Source organism: Solanum tuberosum, unplaced genomic scaffold (assembly GCF_000226075.1).
Source record: "Solanum tuberosum cultivar DM 1-3 516 R44 unplaced genomic scaffold, SolTub_3.0 scf00066, whole genome shotgun sequence".
Lineage (NCBI taxonomy): Eukaryota > Viridiplantae > Streptophyta > Magnoliopsida > Solanales > Solanaceae > Solanum > Solanum tuberosum.
In genome coordinates, this window is record NW_006238989.1 from 416,538 (window position 1) to 429,875 (window position 13,338).

Here is a 13,338-nt window from a genome sequence, read left to right on the forward strand (position 1 = left end):
TATAGCTTGGGCTTGAGTGGTGACGGCTTGAGTTTAAATCGTCATGAGTTGAGTCAATGTTTGGAAATCCGCCCTTATCTCCACATTAGTCATAGCCCCTTCATCATTAGGAACTTGAGGGTCATGAGGAGCTTGGGAGGAACTCTCTCATTCATATTTTCCACTTCCGCCCTCCTTGCATTAGCCCTTCTTGTATTCATTGTCTATAATCACAAGAAAAGGGTTAGGAAAAAAGACTTAATAGGGTTAGGACTCCAAAGCATGACTAAAGAGTAATAAAAGAAGTGAAAGTTCCTAAACATCTTATAGCCTCTCATTCATAAGTGTGGCGCGCTTCACACTCATGAACAAGACTCTACTAGACGCAGTTCATAAGACATCAACCTAAATATCATTCCCAAAACCTTATGCTCTGATACCAAGTTTGTCATGATCCAGAGGTACCCCCTAGACGTAACACAGTGTACTTGACCCCGAAGGGGTTGCATACAAGCCCTTAGCATAATCATACATATAAAGCCATAAGATTGATGCGGAAAATTTAAAACTTTTACAATCAAAATCAAACTTCTTTTTCATGAAGAAAATCATAAGATTCTAGACCTTGTCTCAATCACCATCTAAAACATAGGAGTACAATCCTAGGGACAGAGCCCTTTACATCAATAGTCTTGAATATAGAAAGTACAATAGAAACTACAAACAATAACATCTTGTCCTCAAACTTGAGGACTCACCAAGCCTAGGGAATAGTCAACCCAAGCTTCACTTGAAGGAGAAAGTACGTCTCAACAATCGGAACCTACACTCAAAGTAAATGTAGAAGAAATGGGTTAGCACATAAAGTACTAAGTATGGAAGCATGCACAAAATCCTTAAAATATGATAAAAAGGACATTTTAGTTGAAAAGTATGCATTTGTCAAGAAACCATCCCATAACATCCTACTAAGTCAACTTGTGCAATGTAAAAGTGAAGTCTCATACCCCCACTCTTACTAAGTAAAAATCACCAAGAAGTCATAGTATAGTTCATGTCTTATTCATTATCTTATCATATAGGAAAAGTAGCCATAACTGACATAGATCATGTGAGCTACATCGAATCCGGTGTCATGTAACCCCACACCAAAAGAAGGTATCCTACTTGCCTAAGGTAGAACTAAATGTATAGCTATTAGGTGGATCCACTAGCTAAAGACCTATGTGGGCATATAGTTATGGGGATAGGGAGATTGCTTCTAGAAACCCAACCTATTGTATTGGCGGAGGAATTTCCATCTCATGAGAATAATCTAGATGACCCGACCTATTGTATTGACGGGAGGGCCTCTACCTCATTGACAATATCCACTCGGTGATAAGCATTGTTTCCCAATTATACATAATTAGTCTTGAATTGCATTTACATATGTGAAGGAATACTTTGCCTTTCATTCATACAACTCATAAAATAGCTCATAGATTCAATAAATTGAGAACTAACTTTCAACCTTTCACGTTATTGTTCATAATGTTTCATGAGAATAGCCTTTCAATCAACACAACAACATTATCATCATCCTAGAGAATTCATACATAATCAAGTGTAAGGGTAAGGGAAGAATGGTCTTTCAACAATACCTCAATTTACACAATAGTCATAGGATCTTCACTTTCTAATTGAATCAAAAGTTCATACACAACTTTCATCAATATGTACAAACCCTAGCAGCTTAATTCTTTCAAGGGTCAAGAATCATGTTCCTCAATTACACCTAGAAATACTACACTAGGCATGAATAAAACAAGATTCAATAACTAAAACATCATAGATACAATTCATAGTATTCATCTTGCATCAATACACCCATCACAATTCATGAAGTTGGGGTCATAGGGTAATTCATGGGTTCACCACTAAACATCAAATCATCCATAATATAAGACAATTAACATAATGAAATCGTTTTTAGGAAGAACCCATGGCTAGATTGAAAACCCTAGTTTTATGAATTTGAAATTAAAGAGTTGAAGGGCTTCATGGAGAAAATTGTTCCATGAATCAAGTCTCCCATACCTTGATTGATGTTTTCCTCATGAAATTGGAGTGAAAATGTTGGAACTTGAACCATAATCTTGACATTGTTCTTGTTATTCAATGGAGTCATAGAGAGAAACTTTGGGAGAAGAGAGTTGGTTATGTTTTGAGTCTTGTGAGTTATGAGGGATTAAAGGGTAGTTATTAGTCTTAAAAACCTTAAATATATATTATAAAACCATAAAAACTATCCCTTAACTCTAATTAATTAATTAGGAAATTACCACCCTAACCTTCCTAATGGCCGAAACTAGTGAGCTTCAGGTGTGACCTACGACTGCCCCACCTATGGACCGTAGGTGGGGTGACGCCACGTACTGCATACTCGTGGTTTGCTTTAGAGAGGAGGAAAATCAAGGCAAGGGTTGGGAGACTAAGTCTCAACCCACGACCCCCACTACGGGGTGTGGGTCCCCATTCATAAGTGGTTCTGTCTTTTGACAACTTTTTGGGCCTTCAGTTGGGTCCTCCTCAAGGAACCTTGGGGAGTCCTTGGGGGTCGTGCCTTGACGTGTAAGTCCTAAAACATTAGTACTAAGTTAGGGAGGTCATTTTAGGACTTTAATCTTTACGTTTAACTCATTAAGGACACTAGACTACATGTCTACCTTAGGTTATTAGATTTCTAGGGTGTTACAGGTAGGCTCATTTGGGAATTGAAACTTGACTACACGGGTTCTACAATCAATATAAGCATATCAAGAGTGCATCTAATCCATACCAAGGATAACATCAAAATATAGCATATCAAGCTCTACCAAATCAACAAGAGTAACTCTATGGGACAAGGAGACAGGACACTTTCTATAGACCCTCTTAGCCACATTAGAATCACCAACATGAGTGAAAAAAGATCTAAAAACACATCAGAAAGCACATGAAATCTCATAGACAATATGGCGTCACAAAAGACAAAGTAGCACTGGGATCAAGTAAATCATAAACATAAAGTTGGAAGACTTTCAACATACCGGTAACCACATCGGGAGAACCCTCTTGTTCACCACGAGTTTGAAGTGCATAGAACCTATATTGATTAGGATCATTAGAACCCGAACCACTTGGACCGGATGAAGGATAGGGTTGAGCCCTACGACGACTATCTCACTTATTCTTAGCAACTGAAGGACAATCTCTTATCTTGTGGTCCATCTTACCATAACCAAAACAAGCATTGGAACCCGCTATACATTTGCCCTCGTGCTTCCTTCTACACTTAGTACAAGTAGGCAATAAGGACCCACTATCATTTCCTCCTTGAGTCTTAGAGTTAGACACCCTATCTTTGTTGAACTTAGGAACATTGGAGGAACCTTACCTGGAAAACCTTTGTCGATACCTAGGGCGACCATGTCCATCAGACCTTGCATTAGAAAAATTACCATCACCGGTTCTAGCCCTCTTTGACTCCCTAGACCTCTCCTTAAGTTTCTCCTCTTCAATCTGTTGGGTATGAACCTGAGACGAGAAATATCCATGTCACGGACAAGCAAAGTTGTACGACATTCTTTCACCACCAATTCGGACAGACCCGAAACAAACTTGCTCATCATTGCCCTAGAGTCGGTAACTATAGAAGGAGCATACCTCGACAACTGTGTGAATCTCAAAGCATTTTCTTTCACACTCATGTTCCCTTGTCGGATATCAATAAACTCAAGAACTTTTTTCCTCCCTCATCTCAAGAGGAAATAACATGTTAAGGAAAGCAGACTTGAACCTTTCCCACTATAGAGGACCCGCATCTACCGGTCTTGCTTCCTTCCATTGGTTGAACCAAATTTGAGCCACACATTTAAGTTAATAAGTGGCCAATTCCTCATTTTCCACCGGAGTCACTCCCATAATAGTCAACACCTTGTAAGCCTCATCAATTAACTCTTGAGAATCTTCCTCAACCTTACAACCATAGAACTTCGAAGGATTCATCCTAGTGAAGTCCCTCACTCTAGATGTCGTCGTACCCACACTTGGGTTCACGGGGACCACAACCTCCATATTGGCTTGGGTCGTCACGGCTTGAGCCAAAACTTGAAAAGACGTCCTAAACTCCGCATTAGTCACTTGCTCGGCCAAAGGGTCAACCGGAGCTTGAGAAGTTTGAGAAGGAGCTTCTTGACCAACATTTTCTCCATCATTCCTTCTAGCAAAAGCTCTTTGAGTAGTCATTTCTTGTACACCATCAGGTAAGGATTAGGAGAGAGACCTTATAGAGTTAAACTCTATCGCACGACTTAGAATAATGATAGAAGTGAAGTTTCCTAAGCATATTGTAGCTTCTCATTCAAAAATGTGGCGCGCTTCACACTCATGAACAAAACTCTACTTGACGTGGTTTTGAGACATCCTAGAACCACTAAACTTTGTTCTCTGATTACCAAGTTTTGTCAAGACCCAGGGGCTCCCCCTAGACGTAACATGGAATACAAGACCCCGAGAGGCCTCATATAATCCACTTAGCATTCATAGTCAAGATAATAGAAAATCAATAAGATTTAAAACACTTCAAACATAACCAAAGTTTTATAAACGAAGCGAAACTCTAATACACTTGTCTCAAAAATCATTTAATACAATAGAATATTGGGACACAGCCCAAACAACAATGTTCAAAACATAAAATTAAAGAACATAAGGAATATAGTGGCCAAATCCTCGGATGTTATGAGGACTCACCAATCTTCAACTTTCTCTCTACTATGAATCCTAGCCAGAGGGATGAGAATCGGGAACGTCGGACCCTACATTTGGATAAGAAATATAGGCAAGAGTATGTGTTTGTACAAAAATGTACTAAATATGATAGCTTGCACAAACATAACATAAACATAAGAGCTTGACAACATAAGTCATAAAGTATAATCAATGCACATAATAGACCATTTCAACATATAAGAAGTACTTATTGAAGTAACCTCAATTCATACTTAGCCAAGACATGGGTAATCCGCTACTAGTCTTACTCATCATAGAAGGCAAACTCAAGCAACAATCCAAGCTCATCACCTATCATAACATATTCTAGCATATCTTTTAAAGACATGGGGAATAGCCTATTTCTTTATTATAAAGGAACATGGTTAATCGCCTCAGGTCCTTCTTACTTTGGGATCATGGGTAGTCGCCTCTTGTCCCTCTTACTATAGGATCATGGGTAGTCGCCTCTTGTCCTTTCATCATGTGACATGGGAATTTGCCTATTTGTCTTTCTATCATATGACATGGGTACTCGCCTCTTGTCTTTTACTTAGGATCATGGGTACTCACCTCTTGCCCAATTCTAAGGAATAAGGGTAATCGCCTCATATTCTTCTCATTAGAGGTCAAGGGTAATCGCCTCTAGCCTCATCATTCTCATGATTCCTAAGCTTAGATTCACTTTAGGTGGGCAATCCTTTCAACCTAGAATCATTCAATGTGAGGAAGCCTTTCACATTCATACATAAGAAAATCATGTGGGAAAGATCCCTTCCACAACAATTACATCAATAATCAACAATTCATAACATATGTTTCACTCTCAAAGCAATTCAGATCATAATCATCACATATGCTTCAATCTCAAAGCAAATTCATAATGTATCTTATTCATCCTATAAGAATACACACAAACCCATAAAATTCTCATTTCATAGATTATAACCCATTTACATCAATTCCACTTAGAAACATGGGTTAAGCATGGCTATAGGGGAATTCATCATAAAAAGAATAGAATCCTCTCAATTCATGCATAAAAATCATAATTCAATCAATTGAATCAACATTCATAATGACCCACAAATTAGGAGAAAACCCTAACTCAAATTGGGGAATTTCTACTTTTCAAATTGGGGAACTTAGGGGATCCATGTATGCAAGGATTCCATGGATGGATAAAGCTATCATACCTTGCTATCAAAGCCCACAATTGATTAGAGAATGGAGACTTGACCTTGAGCCCTAGCTTCAACCCTTCTTCTTTGTCTTCTTCACGTTTCTAGAGAGAGAAATATTTTGGAGTGGAAGAACCCAATTTCTTTTGGTGAATTTAAGATAATGACTTGAATGGGTAAGTTTTAGGGTTAAAATCACTTAAATAGGTGTCTTGGGAATGGGTAAAACGACATAACTTTGTTTTAAAGAAAAATGGAAAAGACCCAACTACCCCTTTATTAAAACTGTCGAAGCCCCCTTCACAAAGCTCTTCACGAGCCGTCAAGGACCACACAGCCCGTAGTGGTAGCCGTGGTCCTTGATCAGTAGCTTGGCGTGCCACTCCAAATACCCCCTTCACCACGACCCTTCTCACGGCCTGTTAAGGCCTTCATGAGCCGTCTAGTGGCTCATGTGAAGGATCATCATTTTGTCTAGCTACTTCCTCCCCTCACAGCCATCACCACAGCTCGTTGACCTCTTCATGAGCCATTTGGATGCTCATGCGAGGGGAGCCTTCCTTGGCTCAATTCTGTGAGCCACCACAGGCTACACCATGCCTCGTGGTGCCCTTCACGACCCGTTTGGACCTTTGTGGAAGGTGCCCAGGCTCAAATCCTTGGCTTGTGACTTGTCATCTAGCCCCTTACTTAGTCTACTAGGTTTCAAGGTGTTACACTTTAATGGGTAGTACTTGATTAGTTATTAAATTAGTTTCTATACATATATGGATCTATTGATGCTTTCAAGTTTTAATCTAAAAATCAATGGTTACAAACACTGGTTGAACTAGATAACTCTATTTTGGCTTGAGAAAGCAAAATAAGGTTGGGTAAGGCGTTATTAGTGAGGACTTGATAAATTTGTCATAGATTTAGAGCTAGAGTTAGTCTAATTTGATTTATTTATCCATTTAAGGGTAGATCTAGAGATAGTCTAACCCACTCAAGAAATGTTTGATGTTTTGTTTGCATGATCTAGAGATAGTCTAACCCACTCAAGAATATTGAATATAGCATAGACCAAATAATATTCAAGGGTTTGATTGATTTAGAATTGATTAATTATTGTTTATTGAGTTGAAGCCTCATCGACTTTGCACACACCCCCTAGTTGTCTCCATCATGTTGAAACTCTTTTGTGTTGATCTCTTGATATTGATACTTGTGTTTGAATTAAATTCGTGTTTTCCAAATCCCCCAATTTTACCTTCTTATTTTTTATTACATTGTGGTAGTTAGTCTTGGGTTGAAAATCAAATAGAGTGTATGTCAAAAACACTGCCACATACTGAATATGAAGTTAAGCCCCCGTTGCCACAATCTACGGAGAAACTATATCAAAACGATGAGCTCGGGGTGTAGAACAACTTTTGTGCAGCTTTTATGTCGAAATCATGGATATAAAAGGTGGATCTCAAATTTGTTCTATCATATATTTTTCTGGGCTTAAGATGAGAGAAATGATTTTAAATGGAGAAGGTGAGGTCTGTAAAGGCCTCCACCGACCTTGGGTTCCACTTCATGAGTTTGTTTATATAGTCTCACAAAAACGTGAATATCTTTATATTTTGAAGTTGTATGGACAAATAGTTAAGTTCGTTGGAAACTAGACTCGTAGACCTTTGATTTGATAAGTTTTGGGCTCACTAACATTTATATATTGGGATAGACTCAAATTTCAGAAAGTTTAGGAAAGTAACTTGTGATTATTTGCTGACTTTTATTTTACCACTCGCTTGACTTCAAAATTTAAAATACAACCATTGTGTGAGTCAAATACGTCATAACGCATCCTTCTTAGGATATTGAGAACTCTTAGACTTTCCCCAGAGGCACAAGTTAATTTAAACATTCTATGTAGGTGGGGTGTTACAACAATCACAATAGGTTATATTTTTTCACTTTATTTTGATGTCTCAATAGATATAGTCACAATAGATTGTATGTGCTCGCGCATCATATTCTAGTCTCTATTGCATATAATGAAATACAATGAAGATATATAAAAAGAACAAGATGGTGATCTAGATCTATACAAGAATACAACATACAATTGTCCACCATTGAAGATGCATACAACATATATTTCAATAATATATATATATATATATATATAAATTGTGTGTGTGCACACACTTGTATATTAATGTATCGAACTTATATTTTACGAAATACACTTGTATCTATCACTCGAAACCACCTCAATCATCACCAAATTGTATGTCACTATTTTCAATTTACTTAACACATTGTATTCTAGGACCCCAATCTCATACAATGTATTTCGATTTTAGAAGTATGATTCATCCAACTAGTGATACAGAATAAGAACTGGAAGAGTATGAGAACAAATATCCAATTCACCACCCATCGTTAAAAAAAACAAAATCCAAATCTCATACATTATACTTTTCGATGTAGATCCCAATTTCCCTAAATTATCACATCTTCTCCCTACAGTGATATGTGTGGAGGAGGTATAGGTGGTGGATCTAAGACTCAAATAATCGATGATGGTGGTGGATGGTAGAAGGATGAGGATATTTGTGTTTTGCAAGGTTGGGTGACAACACTTAGGTTTTGTAGTTAGGCAATTGCATGGTTGATTTTTAGTTCGAGCGGTGGAGCCAAAACCCAAATTATCAGTGACGGCGATGGTTGGAGGATGACAATGCTTGGATTTTGTAGGATTGAATGATAGCGCTTGAGTTTTGCACGTAGGGTTGATTTTAGTTGGGAGGTAATTGCTACCAAATACAATGTTAGCTACGAATTTTATTAAAAAGAATTGTTTTTTAAGAATAGATGTATGAATGATAAATAGATCGTATAAGTTAGGTAGAGCATGTTATTTTTTTTCTTAAAAAAATGATGTAGCGCAGTATATTCGTATTTTATAAGAGAGATAATTTAGTAATAAAGTAAAATAATGGGGCAAGGAGCAATTTTGAAATTGAAAAAAAAAAAAGAAAAAACAAAAGTAGTCTCTTATTCCGGAAAAGCAAGGTGGGAAATCTTAACAAGAAATATAAGACTCGTCTCTTTTTCCTTTTTCCTTTTTCCTTTTTCCTTTTTCCTTGTCAGAAGAAGAAAGAAGAAATACTTTTTATTCGTCTCTCAGGTATGGTGTTCCTCTTACAATCAACCTATAATGCTTATGTTTGTTTATTTGAGAGGCCGATCCGCCCACCCTCATTATGGATGGGTCAAACCTATTTTTTTCCATAAAAACAAACCAGATGCTCAACGTCTATCTTTTCCATTTTTCCCTTTCTGAGTTTTGAGTTTTGACCAATTGTTAATTAGATGAAAATCAACATTAGGGTAAGAAAAGGGAGTTTGATTGAATATTCTGTCTTGTTAGCATGTGTCGTCAGGCATATTGTATTTGTGAAAAAGTCTCACGCACGCGTGTACTTTGACCTTTTTCGTATTATATTGGGTCTTGTCTTCTAATTAATTAATCTCATGCGTTTTTGTGACAGCCACAAAATTTGACAACTATATAGTCTTTGCTTGTAGGGCTGTCATTATAGTTCATCTATATTGGCAGCCCAATTTCTGAGGTGTGTCTTCTTTCTCTTCACCGGCAAAACAAATATATCATCATGGCTTACTTGTCTGGAATCCTCCAAAGACCTATAGTTGCAGCATCTGCAGTTGCTATCTGTATCTACTGATCTTCATGAAAAATTCTGGCCATCTAAGTCATTACACAACAATTCCCAAGAAAAGGAAAAGATAACATCTTGGGTCTCTCACATATCTCTTTCTAATATACCCCATTTCTCCTCCTACCTCACCACAATACATGTTCCCCTGCCTATTCTAAATAACACCACTTTTACTTCTCTTTCAACCCTTCATTTTCCTACTTCTTCTTTGTTGCTCAACTCTTATCAATCAGCAGCATTGCCTAACTCTGCTAATCCCTCCACATATACATATACACTTCCTTTTTCACCTTTCGAGGTATTGTATACATGGCACTTACCTGAGCCAAATGCATCACGGAATTCTAATTCTTCACCACTAAAGTCTGCCACTATGGTGGTATTATTGGGATGGTTAGGTGCAAAGCAAAAGCATCTAAAGAGATATGCAGAGTGGTATGCATCAAGGGGATATCATGTCATTACATTTACTTTCCCAATGTCTGAGATTCTAAGCTATCAAGTCGGGGGAAAGGCAAAGCAAGATATTGAAATGCTTGTGAATCATCTAGTTGATTGGTTGGAAGAAGAGCATGGAGAGAACTTTGTCTTCCACACTTTCAGCAATACTGGATGGTTAACGTGAGTTCTTTATGATACTCATTAGTCTAGGAAGACAACAGAAACATAAGTATTTACATTTTCCTTAATACTAGCTTGATAATTATTGATTGACTTCTTTTATTCTCTTGGCCTTACAGTTATGGTGTCATTTTGGAAAAGTTTCAGAAACAAGATAATGCTTTAATGAGAAGGATTAAGGGTTGTATTGTTGATTCTGCCCCTGTCGCAGCTCCCGATCCACAGGTAATGCTGACTCAAAAATTGTGATAATAAGATAGCATTTTTATGTGCAAGTGTCAGAAGAGTGTTTCTTGGAGAGTAGTCTTATTTCTGAAAGTTAATGCAGAGCACTTGTTCAGAGCTATACATTTCTATTGAAATCCAGCCTTTTCATGCTTTTATTGGACAAGCATTACAAGTATCGTATATAGTCAGGTTTTAGCCACTCAGAATTGCATAGTTGTTTGTACTCTAATCGGGACCCGATGTTCTCATATTTTTGTCCTGATGCTTTCTTCTATCTTAGGGCCTTAACCATACAGCCTGTTTTTCGAAAACTATTCTTATGCTTGATAACGTGAAAGAATCTTGAAAGTTTAGCTGTCTCTGGCAACTTTTTAACAAGAAGCATTCTAAGTAACTTTTGTTTCACGGTTCAAGCTTTAAGCCTACTTATTCTGGCTGAGAATAAGCCATCGAGGAATTTCCCCTTGGAGCTACTAAACTGCACACGTCCCTGCGACTACTTGATCTCTCCAGTAATAACTTTGGAGGAATGCTTCCATGAGGCCTCGACAGGCTAGAAAGTCTCACATGCCTCATTTTCAACAATAACAACTTTACTGTAAATATACAACCTAAAACAGGAAACTTGACTAACTTGGAAGATTTGTACCTATTCCATGTAATGCTCTCCGAAAGAATTCCAGTGGAAATAGGAAAGCTTCAGAGGATGTGTGAACTACCTCTATGAAAACCAGTGTCAGTAACTACCCCAAGAGAATGACAAATTGCTTAGTATGCATTGATTTCTTGGCTAATCAATTTCCAGGCTCTATTTCTGATGCCATTAGTAGGCTTAAGAATCTTGTTATTCTTCAGCTAACTCAGAATGAGTTATCTGGTCCAATCCCATCAAGCTTAGGCTACTGCAGGAAACATGAAAAACTGGCCTTTGCTGATAACAAACTTTCAGGATAATTGCCACCAACTTTAAGATTTCTATAAGAGCTGGACCTAACTACTCTTTACAACAATTGCTTTGAAGGTCCACTTCCTGAATATCTTTCCCTTCTGAAATATCTCAGCAAAGTTAACTTTTCTCACAATACGCTCAGTGGAAACATTTCTCCGCTAGCTGGTTCAACTTCTCTGACAGTTCTTGACATGACAAATAACAGCTTCCCTAGTCCTATCCCATCTGAGTTAGTGGTGTCCACAAATCTGACCAGTCTTCACCTTTCTAACATTTTTTTCACTGGAAAAACCCCTTCTGAATTTGGACAACTTGAAGATATCAAGATTCTTGATTTATTGTTCAAAAATTTGACTGGAGATCTAGCATCTTCTCTTGCTGACCAAAAAACCTTGGCCGTTTTCTTATTATATCTAATCAATTTTTGGGGAAATTTCCACATGGTTTGTGGAGGAATGGAAGGTCTTGGTGAATTCTGTAGCGATCCTTTCAAAACGATACCACTACTTAACCAAGAAATCTAATTAAATACTTGCGACATTTAAAACCAATTAATGAGGGCATACTAATTTTAATCTAGTAGAGGGATTAGATTCATAACGAACTCCAAAAAAAAATATAACATTTAAGCAATTAACCGACCAGATCTTCATGCATATGTTAACCTCACACTCAAGGGTGAAATAACAAGAATATTACAATCTTCCGAGTACCGAAATCAGTCGGCTCATGCTTCACACAACTTTCAAGACATATAGAAAATTAGTATATTACAAGACTTGGGTTTACACACCCCCAAAAAGATAAAAACGTATAACCATACTTATATTACAACCCATGGTGACATGACCAAATCAGCCATCAAAATCTACCTGTAAATATACAGCACAACGATCACGTACAAGTCCCAAGGTTATACAAAATATATATGCCTATATGCAAATGTGATCTTCCTTAAGGCTTTCAAAATCTCCATCATCAATGGCCAGCTTCAAGCATCATCGCGAACAGCCCCTACCCTACGATAGAAACAACTATCACTAAGCATATAGCTTAGTGGTGTACAAACTATAGGTTTGGAGCCCTTAAATTCACCAAGTTATCATTCTCAAGTCAAGGGCAGCACGATCGAAACAAAATCAGTAAATCAAGTAAAAAATATAAAAGGAGTATCAAGTTCAATATATAAAGGTCTAAATGTCAAGAATGCTCATAGCACAACTTTTCAAGAGATTCAATAACAAGGTTCACCCAATATATACATCATGTCGTCACACCAAGCACGAGCAGGTATCAAGAAGGGTCAAAACCCAATAATCAAGAGAACCAAGAACCATATTTAAAAATGTCTTCCTAGTTCGTACTTAAAATGGACAACTTCCATTCTTAAGACGAACTAAAATTCCGGAGTCAAGATGGCAAATGATCCGAACCAAGAGGCATTCCAAGAGTGACAAAGTCATAGCCACAAGAAGGACAATGTCCCAACAAGAGTGCTAAGTGATCAAACAATCCGTACAAGTGGGCAAGTTACATAAGCGTCTTTAATGTATTAAAGAATACCAATACGACAATACAAAGTGACAAGAGGTAACCAAGGCACCAAGATAGCTTTCAGATATACCAGCAGGTAAAAAGAGTACAAGTATAAGTTTATACACAAACCTCAGTTCTTTAGCACAAAAACAGTCCAACAAAACTCCACGAGTAAAACCATAGACCTAGCAGCAAATCAAAGTTTTCAACATGTACACGAGGATATACAACCTTAAAAAAATGAATTCAATAACTTATTTACTTTCTAGCAGCTCAATAATGATGACGTAAAATAGGGTTATCATCACAAGTAAGCCTAGCCTGTACAAATACG

The 13,338-nt window shown here is 37.5% G+C and overlaps 2 protein-coding genes across 2 annotated transcripts; both read left to right on the forward strand.

Moving 5' to 3' along the window:
* Positions 1-7,390: 7,390 nt before the first annotated feature.
* On the forward strand, positions 7,391-10,674 carry LOC102578295 (uncharacterized). The gene is made up of 3 exons (XM_015307766.1): positions 7,391-7,480; positions 9,648-10,291; positions 10,411-10,674. The coding sequence occupies exons 1-3, from the start codon at positions 7,391-7,393 to the stop codon at positions 10,538-10,540; spliced, it is 864 nt and encodes a 287-aa protein (XP_015163252.1). The 3' UTR covers positions 10,541-10,674.
* A 523-nt stretch (positions 10,675-11,197) lies between these two features.
* On the forward strand, positions 11,198-11,992 carry LOC107060187 (LRR receptor-like serine/threonine-protein kinase GSO1). The gene is given in 1 exon segment (XM_015307767.1): positions 11,198-11,992. A coding segment is annotated over 1 exon segment (750 nt). The 5' UTR covers positions 11,198-11,242.
* The last annotated feature ends 1,346 nt before the right edge of the window (positions 11,993-13,338 follow it).

Bases quoted from the DNA above. Each gene is read 5' to 3' on its own strand.
- LOC102578295 (XM_015307766.1), top strand. From the start codon at position 7,391: ATGGATATAAAAGGTGGATCTCAAATTTGTTCTATCATATATTTTTCT. The intron at 7,481-9,647 runs GTCTGTAAAGGC...CTATAGTTGCAG, and splicing joins TTTTAAATGGAGAAGGTGAG to CATCTGCAGTTGCTATCTGT. The intron at 10,292-10,410 runs GTGAGTTCTTTA...TTGGCCTTACAG, and splicing joins AGCAATACTGGATGGTTAAC to TTATGGTGTCATTTTGGAAA.